The sequence below is a fragment of the Cornus florida genome, unplaced genomic scaffold, assembly GCF_030987335.1.
Source record: "Cornus florida cultivar Cherokee Brave unplaced genomic scaffold, ASM3098733v1 CherokeeBrave_3.0.0_Hap2_Chr10, whole genome shotgun sequence".
In the NCBI taxonomy this organism is placed as follows: Eukaryota; Viridiplantae; Streptophyta; class Magnoliopsida; order Cornales; family Cornaceae; genus Cornus; species Cornus florida.
Genome location: NW_026775580.1, coordinates 75,306,127 through 75,320,946, shown reverse-complemented (window position 1 = coordinate 75,320,946; position 14,820 = coordinate 75,306,127). Strand labels below are relative to the sequence as shown.

Sequence of the window (14,820 nt, the reverse complement as noted above, 5' to 3'; positions counted from 1 at the left end):
ATTTCAATATAGTTAGGACTTAGTGTTTGAACTAATCCATCCCCAATATAGGTAGGTCTCAGTGTTTTGAACTGAGCCGTCCCTAATATGCCACAGTCCCATACCTATGCATAGACATTCATATAAGTAGGACTTAACTTTTTATAGTTAATCCAACTCATTCCAAAATAGGTAGGATTGAGTGTTTTACTAATCCATCCCTAGTATGCCACCATCCCATACCGGTGCACACAATCTTTCAAACAACATAATTGTAAAGACAATAACTGTTATCTATGAACCATTATCCAGGATATGCATAAATACAGTTTAATACATATAACATGACATTAGGCATTCATTACAGAACCTAAATATCACATTCCAACCATTTAAATTGCTAAAATGAGTCATAGCATTTAAATCCTCCATTTACCATAGTTGACAAAAAACAGTATAAATAGTTACCAAATACATTCCAAAATAAGCATAAATACAATTTCACATGTGTAAAACTAAATCATGCATCCACTAACAGAGTTAGAATCCAAATCCCAGTCCTTTAAATTTGTAAAATAAGATTACACAATCTACCTCTCCAAACAGTACCATACTGGTGCAACATATAACCGACTTAAACACCAGTTAACTCCAATTAAGCATACGCATAATTAAATTACTATAAGCCTAAATCACAGATGAAAACATAATTCTCAATTTAAGATTTTGTAGAGAAATCAAGGTTTCAAAAACAGTAAGCAACATAAGTTAATTCACATCCTCCAATTAGTCCCTAAACTGCTGCAGTTGATTAATAAGATGACTATTAATTTAGTCCAACACAAGCATGGTTAAATTCAAGTAATCCATGTTACTTATAATCCTATTTAGACATGATTAATCAAAATTAATTCACCAATAAATAATCCTCCAAGTTCCAAAGTTTAAACTGATCAACATTCAAGTTGCAACCTGTAGATTCCTTTCCTAACTGTACACTGCCTCATCCTTAATCCCTTTATGAATTCTTATTTAAACATGTTCTTACAGGTCTAAAACAATAACATGCATCATTTAAAATCATTTAAACCAAGTCTCAAAACTCTGTACAGCCTAAAAATAATCAAAAAACCAAACAAAACGCATTTTGGATGAGAGCAGGCTCTCTTAAAATTGAGAGCCTGCTCTTTTAATGTGAGAGCCGGCTCCCTAAACTAGGGAGCCTGCACTTGATAGCATGGAGCCGGCTCCATGCTCCTTGGAGCCGGCTCCTTGATGAGGGAACCTTCTCCCTCTCACTCCGAGGCTCTCTGCAATTTTCCTACTCCATCCTCCTCACATCCGATGATACCCAGGTCTCTATAGCTTGTTTAATACCTAATCTAAGACTCAATTTATGTTCTAGATTGATTGTAAGACAAGAATATACAAGTAAAACCTAAGTTGCAACACAAGTTATTAAGCATCGGCAGTAAGGTTTAAACTGAACTTTTAACCAACTAAAGAACAGATTAATACACTGATTTTAAACACAGATTAAACATGCATAAACGTTGTATTTGAAACTTAATGTAATCCCTGGAGGCTATTTAAGCATGCACAGAACACAAATTCCGGGGAAAGAGAAGATCAGAAACTTACCTTTGAAACTCAAACTTGCAAAGCTAATTCCACGTCTCTGAGTGTTAAACCACCCTTGTTGCTCCTACTGCAGTCCAGTAACACACACCAAACTTCCCTCCTTGATTCCGTTTTGTGAACCACCCAAACTCCCACTCCGGTTCTCTCTGTATCTATCTGGTTTTCACTACCAATTTAGGGCTCTGTTTGTGGTTTACAGAACGTACGTTTATTCTGTTCTCCAAACCCTAAACCATGTATTGCTTTATATTTATAGGTGTATATTAATACCCTAGTCCACGAATAATCAGAGGCTAAGCCCTAATCCCCATCCTAATCGGCCCATGAAACTACCTCAGTTCTAACCTACGGCGGCTCACCTATACGTGAATTATAAGCCAAAAATTATAACTGTAACCCTAAGTTACCATACAAAAAATAAATAAACATTACATTAACTAAATAAAATAATTAAATAAGTATAGTAATTAAACAGGTAATAAATCCAAATTACATGTTACTAAGGCAATTAATTTAAATAAATTCAAATAATATAATTAAAATAATCTCAATTAACATGTAAATTAAATATACACAAATATTAATTAAATCAATTAAGCAAACACAATTAATCACTTAAAAAAAAAACAAAACAACCAAGTCACATAACTAAATCAATTAATCAATGTAAAATAAAATAAAATTTTCAATTCTATCCTTCTGAAAACTAGGGGTATTACAAGCCTGCTGTCCCATGTGTTCTGGCTGCAACACTTATAATCACATTTAGTATTTCCCAACTACCGCCGCTTTCGAAGAGATGTGCATTTAATGTGACAGTAGCATCTTTTGGGAAAAAAGACCATCGTAGCCCTATACAACTTTATAGTGTCATCATGACTACTCTAGCGGATCTAGCACTGAGCTCTCAAGAGCCGGGAGTAAAAAACGAGGGCTATAGAAAGGGAGAGACTCACGCCAAGAAGAGGATGTTGTTTTAGCTTTTGGTTTTTTTATCTTTGGTTATCCTCTGTATTTAGATATCATCCCTCTTGGGATAGGCTTTATTGAGGTCACGAAAGTCCACACATATGCGGATGTCACCACTCTTTTTCTGTACTGGGACAATGCTAGCCAACCAAGTAGGGTGGATAATAGGTTTTATAAAACCAGCCTGAAGTAACCTCTGGATTTTGTCTTTGATTTGAAGTTCGAGGGTAGGTCGGAATATGTGAGGTGCCTGTTTAACTAGTTGATGATGGGGTAAAACGTTGAGATGATGAGACACCAGGTTGGTGCTAAGACTAGGCATCTCCTGGTAAGTTCAAACGAAGATATCAGAATACTCTTATAGGAGCGAGAGTAACTGTTTGCAGAATAGAGGCTTGAGGTTGGCAGCAATGAAAGTGGTGCGAGGTCGAGCATCCTCGGGGGTAAGGTTAACCTCGTCTAGGTCAGTGAAGGATGGGCATTTACGGTCACGGATATGGGACTCGCTCTGTTCAGTTTGACAGATCAAGTCCAGACACTATCACAAGCAGTAAACATACTTACCGTTGTCTAATTGGACAAGCTGGTACTTGCAAGGGTGAGAACGACTGTGGCGGGAAGACGCTTTGTAAGGATGAGGATGCGGGAAAATATTTTTCTGAGCCTGGTCCCAGGTTGGCAACAGAGTAGCGATAATATGGGCTTGCTCTGGCTCATCATCCGCGAGTTCATCGAAGAAAATAGACTCAATAAAGTGGGTTTCTGCCTTAACGAAGGGTCGTTCGGAGCATGAAACTGTTATGACGCGGTTGCCGAGTATGCCTTTGAAACATTGATGATAGGTGGAAGGGACAATTCCAAATCGAGGCATCCAAGATCAACCAAGCAGAATATGGTAAAATATGTCAGCATCAATGACATAGAAGCGAGCATGAGCTCAAAATTTACTAACAGCAAGATCTGCCATAGCCAAATAAAGGACATTAATAGAGGAGCCGTTGTCAAGAAAAGTGCGTTTGAACTCGACACCATTTAGTAGGCCTGTAACATATAAATGACGATTTTGATTCGAGGAAACCTTGCAATCAGTTTTATCGAAAAAAAATGACAATGCCCTGAGGTTTGGCCACATCTGGTCACAACTGAGATGGGGTTGCAGCCGCACATTGTTCGAGGGCGACAGGCTCGGCGTCGATGACTGATAGGGCTCGGGAGCACTCATCGAAGTCATTATAACAAGCGACACCTGCGATGGCGCCAGGGTGGCGAGGATAAGGAACTTTTCGAACGTCAGCAAGGTTGGTGACTTCAAGTTCTCCACTGGCTATCTTTGTTTGAAACAAACATCTACGTGTCTTGCACTTAGCAATTGGATGATTGACTATCTGGTGGTAGATGTAGAAGTTGGGGTTGATGCGGTCATGGACAGTCGGTGGTTGGTGAGGTACTGGGAGAATGACCTCTCTATGCTGTACCCATTTTTTGAGAGTGTCGGCCACCTCGTTCATGCGAATCGGAAAGGGAGATGGATCGTCCTATCATGGTGGACGCTCCTTTGGCTCACTGTCTTTGCGTTTATTGGTCCGCTCGACTTGTAGTGGTGACGGATCTGGTTTACGAGAGGTAGTGCGCACGACATCTGCCTGGATCGGCTCCTAGAAGTCACGCACCAAATTGCGGACATCCAGGATGAGATTAGTGAAGTTATCGAGCCTCAAGTTACATAAGTTTATTCTATAATTTCTGTCTAAACCTTGGACACAGATATCTACTTGATCCTTCTCGCTGCTGCTCTCAAAGCAACCTTTAGGAAGCACGAGACAAACTGGAGAGGTGATTCTCTAGGGGATTGAGTCTCTTTTGTCAAAGAGAAGGTAGTTACCCGCTCCTCAGTCTCTCGAAATTTGGCCAAAAATTTGTCAACTAACTGTTCCCAGGTGGTGTCAGAATCTTGCTCGAGGCTTTTATACCAACGATATGCCAACTCGGTAAATGATTTGGAGAACTCCCGCAATCGTAGTAAAGTATCGAGGCTATGTCCTCCAAGCAATTCAACAAAATGCGTGACATGCTCCTCAAGGTCTCCTGAGACACCATCGTATTTGGGGAATTTAGGCACGAGGTATCCGTGAGGATAGGGAGTCAATGCGATACTGCGCAGATATGGTGGCTTACTGCGAAAGGCCAACGATCGGGTTGTTAGGCTAGTTTTTGAGAAAGAAATCTCAAAGTCGAGACTTAGTGACCAAACCATCTTCCTTGTATAGCGGATTGGGTGGCCGGGCCTGGCTCTGAGCCTTGACCTAAGCATAGGAGGGAGGCGAGAAGGGGTCCAAGGTATTCGAGAACACTGGTTGGGCTAGTTACATAGGCGGTGTTAGAAAAGATGAGCTAGACTGAGTTATGCCTCTCTTTGCAGCTTTTGCCTGTAAGTCCTGAAATAACATGGCCTCTATGTTTGCCAAACGTTCTCCTAATTCATATTGGGTTTGCTACATGGATTGTGTGGTAGATACATGTGGGCAAGTGTAGGTTGGCTGATATCTGTTTGTAGCGGTTTTTGCACGTTGGGGGGCGAGGTTTTCGCCCTGTCCCGAGTGTTTTGACTGTAATGGCTGGTTGTTCAAATCCATCAGCTCTACACTGATATCCCCAGGGGAGTTACCAAAATGTAAGGCTTTTTTTACATTTTATGCAACGTAATTAATACAAGCAAGATGGATGATATCTAAATATATAGGATGATCAAAGATAAGAAAACCAAAGCCTCTTCTTGGCGTGGGGCTCTCCCTTTATATAGCCCTTGCTTTTTACTCCAGGCTCTCGAGAGCTCAGTGTTAGATACGCTAGAGTAGTCATGATGACTTTATAAAGTTGTATAGGGCTACGATGGTCGTTTTGCCTGGAAGATGCTGTTGTCGCATTAAATGCACATCCTTTCAAAAACGACAGTAGCTGGGAAACAATAAATGTGATTATAAGTGTTGCAGCCAGAACACTAAAAGAACCTCCTCTTCTTGGCGTGGGGTTATATAGCCCTTGCTTTTTACTCCCGGCTCTCAAGAGTTCAGTGTTAGATCCGCTAGACTAATCATGATGACTTTATAAAATTGTATAGGGCTACGATGGTCTTTTTGCCCGGAAGATGCTGATGTCGCGTTAAATGCACATCCCTTCAAAAGCGACGGTAGCTGGGAAACAATAAATGTGATTATAAGTGTTGCAGCCAGAACACGTGGGACTGCAGGCTCATCTTCGAGGAAGTACTTTGACTATGGTCTTTGCTCTCGAGCAACAGCAGAGCGCGAAGGGCACGCCAACTATGTTTAAAACGTGCACTGCACTTATGAATTTGTCTACACCCTGTGATGCCATGTGTAAACATGGGATACGTCCCCTACAAAGGTTGATGTGTAATGGTATTGAAGGGTACTTTTGACATTTCAATATATCATATATTTTACAATATAATTGATTTTAATATTAAGGGGTAATTTCGTCTTTTTGATCAATTTAAGGCCGTGTTTGGTTGCCAATTCTTTAAGGGGGTGTCATTATCCAAAAAATAGACAACTTGTATATGACTGTCCTCATGACAAACGTCACATGATGTCATTGTACTTTATCCTTAAAAAAATAATAATAATAAGTTCAAAAATTTCTTATCAAGAAAAAAAAAAAAAAAAAAAATTGTTCAGTTTTCCTTAAATCAGTATTTGACGGTGATACTACATAAACAGAAATGAATAAAGCTTGTCTTAGGTTGCATAAGAAGGAACTTCATTCTTATAATGATGTGGCCAATAAAACATCAACAAGTGTTACAGTTTAAAAAGAAAAGAAAAAAAAAAGATGACTAGAGGGAATAAAAACTGATCATTCCTTCCCTCTTTCTCTCTCATGCAACGATATATGTTACTTTTGTGTTTTGAATCTAAAATCAAATATTGTTCTGGAAAATATATATATACACACACACACACACACACACATATTTTAAAGAGTGGGGCCAGGTGGGGGAATGACTATATATAATGTATGACGACACATTATACCAAATTAAATAACTTTTTCGATAGAGAAATCTAATAAATCTATTTTTATTATTTTTATTTGGTGATAATCATCTTTAAACAATTAAATTTGGATGAGAAGTTTGTAATTAGATACAAAAGAAAAGAAGATGAACATGAAATGTTTTGTAATTTAGGAGAAATTGGGATAAGAAAAGAAAAGAAAAGAAAAAGAAAGGAAGATGAACATGAAAAGTTTTAAAATTTATACATAAGCGAAAAAAGAAAAAAAAGGAAAATTTTAATTTCTATATCAACGGAAAAACCTAGAAAAAAAAAAAAAAATACTCACCATTGGTATCATGAGAATGAATTCATGATATATATCATTTTCTATGAATTTATAGTAATTATTTGTCTCAACTCTCATATATGACTAAAAGATGTCGATCTAATATATATATATAGAATTATTCACTTGCTCTCTGATGTACAAGAATATATATATTCCCACTTCAAGTATTAACCGTTAGATTACATTGGGCAGTTAAAAAGGTAGTTTATTATTTTATATTTAATGGTTAAGATTCAATTCGTGCATAAATTCTTTGTACACTAATGAGCAAGTGAACAATCCTAATATTAATTAATATATATATATATATATATATATATATATATATATATCTGTTTTGAAATGATATATATGTGTACCTGAGAGAGAAAGACCTAAGGATACTTTATATTGTCTTTAGCCTTCATTTTTTTTTTTTTTTCTTTTAAAACTTAAATACCTATTAGTATTTTATTAGGCCAGCTCATTATAAGAATGATGTTCTTTTTTTATGCGAACTGAGACGAGCTTTGTTCACCAAAAATTACTTCATATCCTTTTGCAAGACTTGTCTCCCAGTGATTGCTATCCCTCGCGTCCTTTTCAAAAAAACCACATGTCGCCTCGTGAGATGCTTGAAGTTAAGAAGATAAACCAATAACGGCATTAAATTATACCAATAAATTAATAGTAATAATAAGAAGAAAAAGGTTATTTGCCTAATTTGCCCCATTCCACCTGTGCTTGAGTCGGTTCTGTGCTTTAGTTGGTTCCATGTCCATATCCATCTCCATATGATAGAAGTTTCTGATCTTGACATTCACTTATAATAAACAAATTATAATTTTTTATTATTTTCAGAATTTATTAAATTAAAAATGTTTTTACAGAGAAGAAACGTACTGAAGTTAAATTAGTTCACTGAAGTCTTTAAAAAGTCGAAAAAATAAGGAATTCATCTCTATTCCAATTATAAACTGCATTTGGACTATCAAACCTTAGTTATAAAAACCTTAGCTATAAAAATAAGCATTTCAATGTTTAATTATTTATTTAATTTATTAGTGAAGAATGAAAATAGGCAGCAGGCTAGAGTCCATGTGAATGAATATATTGATATTTCTAATGCTTAAGTTTGACCAAGTATAATTGCATTCAACATGCAATGGAATTCTTCAATTTTCCTATTTCAAAGAACCATATTCAAATATGGGGGCTAAAAAGCATTTTAAATATATAGATAGTCAAGTGTCTCAGATTAAGAAAAATTTCAAAAATATCTTTAAGTTTAAAGAGCCAACATAGTGTTTTTGAATCTCACGATTTGTTTATTTATGCATAAAATCCTTTGCACTTAAAAATATTTTAATATAATATCAAGAGTGTTGTAGTTTAATGGGATCCCGTGGATAGTGAGCGTTTAAGTCTTTATAGGAAAAAATGGATGTGTACGTTTCTTGCAGAGGAAAAAAAAATCTCATTTATTTATTTTCTATAAAAATTTTGGTTTTTTTTTTTTTTCTTATATTGAGGTTTGCTTTAAAATTAGAATTGCAGAAAATTTAGTTTGAATTTTAAACTAATTCTTTTCTAAATTCAAATTCAAGGCACCCATCGATAATCCCAAACACAAACCTACCGAATAACTACTTATTAGCTTTTGAGCAAGCGAGTCTTAAGTATTGAAATTCAATCAGTAATTATGAAGAAAAAAAATCTAGTCATTTCGAGGTTACGCCATTTTGGAATTCACTTATTTTTGTCAAAAATCTTGTATATTTTAGTGGGATTTAAAATGTTTTAAAAAATAAAATCTCAAAGAAAATCACCCAATTATGTGGGGATAAGGATCATCTCCAGCGTTGGACCTCTCCTGCACAGAATTTATTGGGTGAAGTGGGTGAGATTGCATCATCACTAGTGGGTCTCATTTATCAATTCAATCTCACTCACTGAATTTTGTACCGGAGAGGAACGACGAGGATCCTTGTCCATCCAATGGCAACTATACTTCACCTTTTAAAAGAAAAAAGTGAAGAGTTCAAATCCCAATGTTTTTGTAATTTATGGAGTATTGTCTAGAAAAATACTTAGTATTTAAGGCTATAAGTTGGGTTGGCCCAAGCCAACCTCAACCCGAATAGGGTTGGATTGGGCCAACCCGAATTGTACCCAACATGGGTTATGGTCATAACTCAGCTCAAATATTTTCGGGCCGGTCGGGTCGGGTTGACGGGTTGTGTTTTTTTTTTTCCCCCTTAGAAATTTATATTATATATATATATATATATATATATATATATATTTGATTATATTATTATTAAAAAATAAAATATTTTTAGGACAAATCATTTCAACCTCCCCAATCGCCTCCATCTCTATTCTCGTTCTCTACTCTGAACTTGCCCTATTTCTCTCGCTGCAACTGCAATCTACAAATCTACAAGAATCAGAAGTTCAAAACCCATATATTTCAGTTTATCTATCTGCCTGCAATAATCAAAAGTTCAAAACCTATATCGGCATATCATTTCAGATTGTTCAAAAAATCAAACCATATCTTTCAGTTTCCATCGCCCACTGTTCCAGTTCGGGTTCGCTGTTCGCAAGCTTCAACCGCTGTCTCTTAACTCTCAAGCTTGCCCCCCCCCCCCCCCCCCCCCCTCTCTCTCCAACTGCTAACTTGTATGTACGGGTTTTGTTTTAATTTTTGGAAGTGACGGCGGCGGCGGCAGCAGCAGACAGAGAAAGAGAAAGAAAAGAGAGGAGAGAGAAAGGAGAAAAAAAATAAAAAAATAATTTTTTTTATATTTTGGGTTTTGGGTTGGGTTGAGCCCGAACTCAACCCGAACATGCCTGGGTTTTGACAAAACCCAACCGAACATGAGCCGAATTTGTGAATTTTAAGTTTAAATTTCAAAAATTTTGGGTTAGGATTGAATTAGACTGAGTTAGCCAGCCTAAATTGCAACCCTACTCGGTAATAGAAAAAATAAGTTAGGAAAAAATTAAAGACTCCGGAATCAATAGACCAAGAAAAAAGTTAATCTCATGTCATCTATCTAGCTTGAACTATGGTCCAAGAAATTCCTTTGATCAATTTACAGCGACTCCTTGGATCCTATTTCTATTGACGACTTTTGTTGTCTTTTTAGCTTCTCTTTTGTTTTTTACCGATTAAATTTTGTAGGCTGATTGTACTACTACATTGGATTAATCTTCAAATCGTCCAATGGCTTAGTCAACATCGGAGCCAAAATATTTGCACCCATTTGGAGGTTAGAAACCGTCGGCCACATACATATACATATACATATGCATATACATATATAAATATCTATGTATTATATAATATTGGTGGCATAGTGCGCATAAGCTGTATCCAACCCAATTCACTCACTCCCACAAATTAATTACAATCTTAATTTTTTTATTAAAAAAAAAAAACTGCGCTATCTTATGCTTCACAATTCCAAACATCATCAAAACTCGACCAATATACCATGAAGTAGTAACTGCGAACATGCCAGCAAAACGCACAAACAACTCTCAAGTATTATACATATGTAGAAGTATGTATACGTCTATATACATCACACACAAAAATGTAAAGCAAAATTGCATATAAGTACTATATATACATATAGTCAGTGTGTGGAAAATTCAAAACCCTATATTCTTTTTCTTTGCTTTTGACTTCTTGACGAGTTTATACGCGGTGGTTGTGGTGGTGGTGGTGTTGTGGAAGCCTAAAGCGGACTTGCGACGCCGGGGACCGGACAGCGACGCCGTGCCAACATATACCCCCTCGACAAATCTGATTGGCTCGATCATGCGTCAGTACTGCATACGTGGCCTTACGCGACACGTCCCACGTCAGCGCCCCAATCAAGGTGAGTCCAACCACAGCCGTCGATATCACCAGCACATAAACGCCAGTGAAGCTCTTCCCAGCCGCCAGGCCGTACACTTTGATAGCCAAAATCACCGCCAGGTACAGCGTCGTCAGGTTCCCGACCACCGCATCGGAGATCGCCATCTCTTTTTCTCTCTCTAGAATTGGGGGCGCACCCTGCTTGCTTCAGTAACTCTAAATTGAGGGGAATGTCGGGAGGGGGTTTTATATGGGGAGTGGAATTGGGGGTTTCTTCTGGCTTTGGCTTTGGCTTTGGCTTTGGCTTTTTTGAGCTTATCTTCTCTTTCTTTCAGATTTGATGTTTTTGAGAAAGTGAAACGTAGCATCATCCACCTAGACCTAGTGTTGTAGGTGTACCTCTAGGTGATTTTTTAACTAGCCAAATAATTAATGACACGTGTCTCAACGGTGCCTTCAAATATTATACTGTAGCCAATAATATAATGACTAATGTGTGTGTATGTGTGTGTTTATGGTGTGTTTTTGTGGTGGGTGCGCATGTGAAACGAGAAGTCGTTGCATTGTGGCATTGGTCATCAGGATGGACTTGAAAGTAAGTGGTATATTCTTTTTCTTGGTGCAAATATGACTAAAAATATTAGCTCTGTATCTCTCACTCCAGTTTAACGAGGGCCACATTGACGTTTTGATATTTTTGAATCGGAAGTGGATCCCTTTGTGTATGGATTCATGAAAAAAGACATTGGCTACAGAATTCACGGGACCAAGTTCCATGTTACTCCTCTTAACTGTCTTATATATTAGAACGGTATCGTATGCACACAATTTCTCTAAATATGAAAAGGTTCAAATTCGATAAAATGATGTTGCTGGAGTACGTGTACTTTGAGTCAAATCATTCACAAAACATGTATGACACACCATACGAATCCATATGATATCATGTTCTGATTCTTAGTATAAAAGTTCGTTACTATTAATTGAGTAGTTTTTTTTTTTTTTTCAACAGTTACAATACTTTGAGAAGCATACAGTCTTTCAGAAGTGATTTTTCTAATAGAGCTGAATTTTGGAAAACTAAAAATAAGAAAATTGATATGAATAACAAAGGTTATTTTGTCATTTTAGTTATTTTGTTAAAATTTTGTTTAATAATGGAAGGCACTAGGTTAGTGGACTTGAATTCTATAGCAACTCATATCCAACTCACAAAGGCGTCGCACTTATCAAAATAACGTAATTTTTGTACTTTAATTTTTAGATTTCACCACAAAAAGTAGGTTAAATTTTGCTTTCTTTTTTATTTACGAACTTCAAACCCTTAATCAAAGATTTGAATTAAGCCCCAAAACTATTGGTGAATTGCCATCATCCACTTTGCAAAAATTCAACTAGAATTCATAATGATGAATTGATTTTTCTCATATATAGGACACAAGGAAAAATAATAATAATAATAATAATAATAATAATAGTAATAATCACTAGCTGAGTCTAAAACAACTTTTCAATTTTTCCATGAGTTATTTTTTTTTTGTTGTTCTTTCATTTCGTCATCGGGCAAGTATATCATATTGAAAATGAATACTTATTTACTCGTCAATGATTGTTTTCGGGAGAGAGATATAATACTCTTTTTTATTTTATTTTATTTTATGTTTATACTGATGTTTAAATTAAATTTTGAATCCCAAATATGGTATTGTAAACTGATATTTGAAGTTACTTTGTGATAAGTGTCTTTCAGCCATACAATATTGTGAAAACCAAACCAATGTAAGCAAATCACACCCATATAACTATTTTTAAATTTCATATTCAATATGAATCTATATAAGCTTGTTAAATGCATTGTATTAGAATGGTAGTTTTGTTCTATTTAATTGCTTCAAACATCACCAATTGGTCTTCCTGATAATGGGTTTTTGTTTTTGTGTACTAAGTTATTGCTTGCTTGCTTCTTCTTCTTCTTCTTTATTTATTTATTTATGTACTAAGTTGTGTTGGGTGTCTATGATTTGTTGCAAAGGCTTGGAGATTATCAACTTGAAACTTAGCTGCCGGAAGCTATTAGTATTAGATTAAACATTTTATTATGATGGGTTTTCCTTTTCTTACCAACAACCATTTTTATTTTATTCGTTTGAAGGTACAAAAAATTTCTATTGTGGTTTTCATGGTGATAGACTTCTGGTGTTTTTATGTTATTTTGTATGTTTATTTATTTTGACAATAACACAAATTTTTATTTATTTATTTATTTTTTAAAGATGATAGTAACAGGAAATTTAATGGGGATATTACATATATAACATGTATAAGGGATACTTTAGTTATTTTGCATCCTTAGTTAACGCCCGTGTGAGTCTATTACCCCTTTGATAGTTGAGGGGGTTTTTTGAAATAAAAATAGTCAAGAGGGGTTTAGTAAAAAAAGGTAAAAGTCAGAGGGAGTTTTTTGGACTTTGTCCAAAAAATAATAATAATAATAATAATGTATTGAGAGAATTTTGATTGATTCTTGATAAATGGGTAAAATACGAGTAGGTATTCCATGTGCAGAAATCGTATATATTCTTGTCAAATACGAAAAATATTAGCTAGAGGATTTCAACACTAAGATTTACTTCATTTATGGTAGAAGATAGTAACTTAGTCAACGTTCGCGAGAGAAGGATGGTCTTCTTGATGAACGGGGTGAAATGGGCCACGTCATCTGTGGGGCCATGATTTGGGCGCAAAGAATTGAGAAGAGACCAAATACCGTTGAAGCAAAAGCCCAAAGTCTCTCAATTCACGATGGCTTTGCGGTAACGTAAAGTTTGTTGTGGTGTGCTTAATCATGGAGTTTGTTGATGGATTGTTCTTATTATGATGCGTCATCTTACATAAAAAGATTATACACCTTGTGGCCCACGGGGTCTACAATGTTCCAATTCGACGGTTCTGATTTGGCCACACCATTTTCGTATTATGATGACTAATGAAATATGAATCCTTCGTCAACTTCAATGGCCATTTTTTATTATTGTTATTATTTTTACTTTACTTGCAATCTTGAACATATGGGTATAGTTAAATAGACATTAATGTCTATTTTAATAGGCATTACACTTTATCCTATTATACATTTGTGTTTCCTATTTTAACAAACTAATTGAATTGTTAATTGAATAAAAAGGAAATAACAAAGTTTCTCTTTATATCTAATTTATTTTTTTCTACAAATATTTTTCATTATATATACAATTGTATATATTTATATATATGTTATATCTTCTGCACTCTCTATATTTTTCAACTATTCTATATTTTTGTTGAGTATTTCATTAAAATTTAGGATTAATTTCATTGATACTCCCTCAAATTTGGTCAAATATCACCCTCAAATATCTTTCAAAAATAACTATTATTCAAACATCTTTCGAAAATAATTATTACTTATATTACAAACTTTTACTTTATTTTTCACCACACCCCATCCGTTACTTGCATAATAATGATATAATATAAAATGACGTAAATACCTTTCAACTTTGTCAAAACAACTCTTTAGCCTAAAAAATCAGATAAAAAGACTAAAATATTCTTAAAACTATGTATACACATAAATAGTTTTAGATATGGACATACACATAAATAGTATAAGCATATACATAATTAGTTTTAGATATGGACATACGCATAAATAGTTTTAGAATACCCCTTTTTTTAAACCCCACACTCACATAATTAGTTTCCTATTTTAATTTGGATTTGCTAATGTATATATTAATTTGAAACTCTTATTAAACTTGTTTCTAAGTCCTATGTAGTTTATTTTTAATTCTAATCAATTGAATTTGTGTTTAATTATTTTTAATTATTATTATAACACCCCCAAATCAAATTACATCAAAACTGATTGTATATATGTCTTACAGCTAGTGCTCTATATATGTATATTGATTATATATAATAGGTTGTTGTATTAGTGAAAGAAGTATTAATGGAGTTTGAGGATCAAG

General features: G+C 35.2%; 1 protein-coding gene across 1 annotated transcript; it reads right to left on the bottom strand.

Annotated features, from left to right (window-relative positions):
- Window positions 1-10,472: 10,472 nt before the first annotated feature.
- Window positions 10,473-11,240, bottom strand: LOC132279290 (uncharacterized). Its single transcript, XM_059781221.1, has one exon. It carries the CDS (start codon window positions 10,973-10,975, stop codon window positions 10,646-10,648), a length of 330 nt encoding a protein of 109 aa, XP_059637204.1. The 5' UTR covers window positions 10,976-11,240; the 3' UTR covers window positions 10,473-10,645.
- Window positions 11,241-14,820: the final 3,580 nt, after the last annotated feature.

Excerpts from the sequence above, each read along its gene's own strand:
- LOC132279290 (XM_059781221.1), bottom strand. The coding sequence starts at position 10,975 with ATGGCGATCTCCGATGCGGTGGTCGGGAACCTGACGACGCTGTACCTG.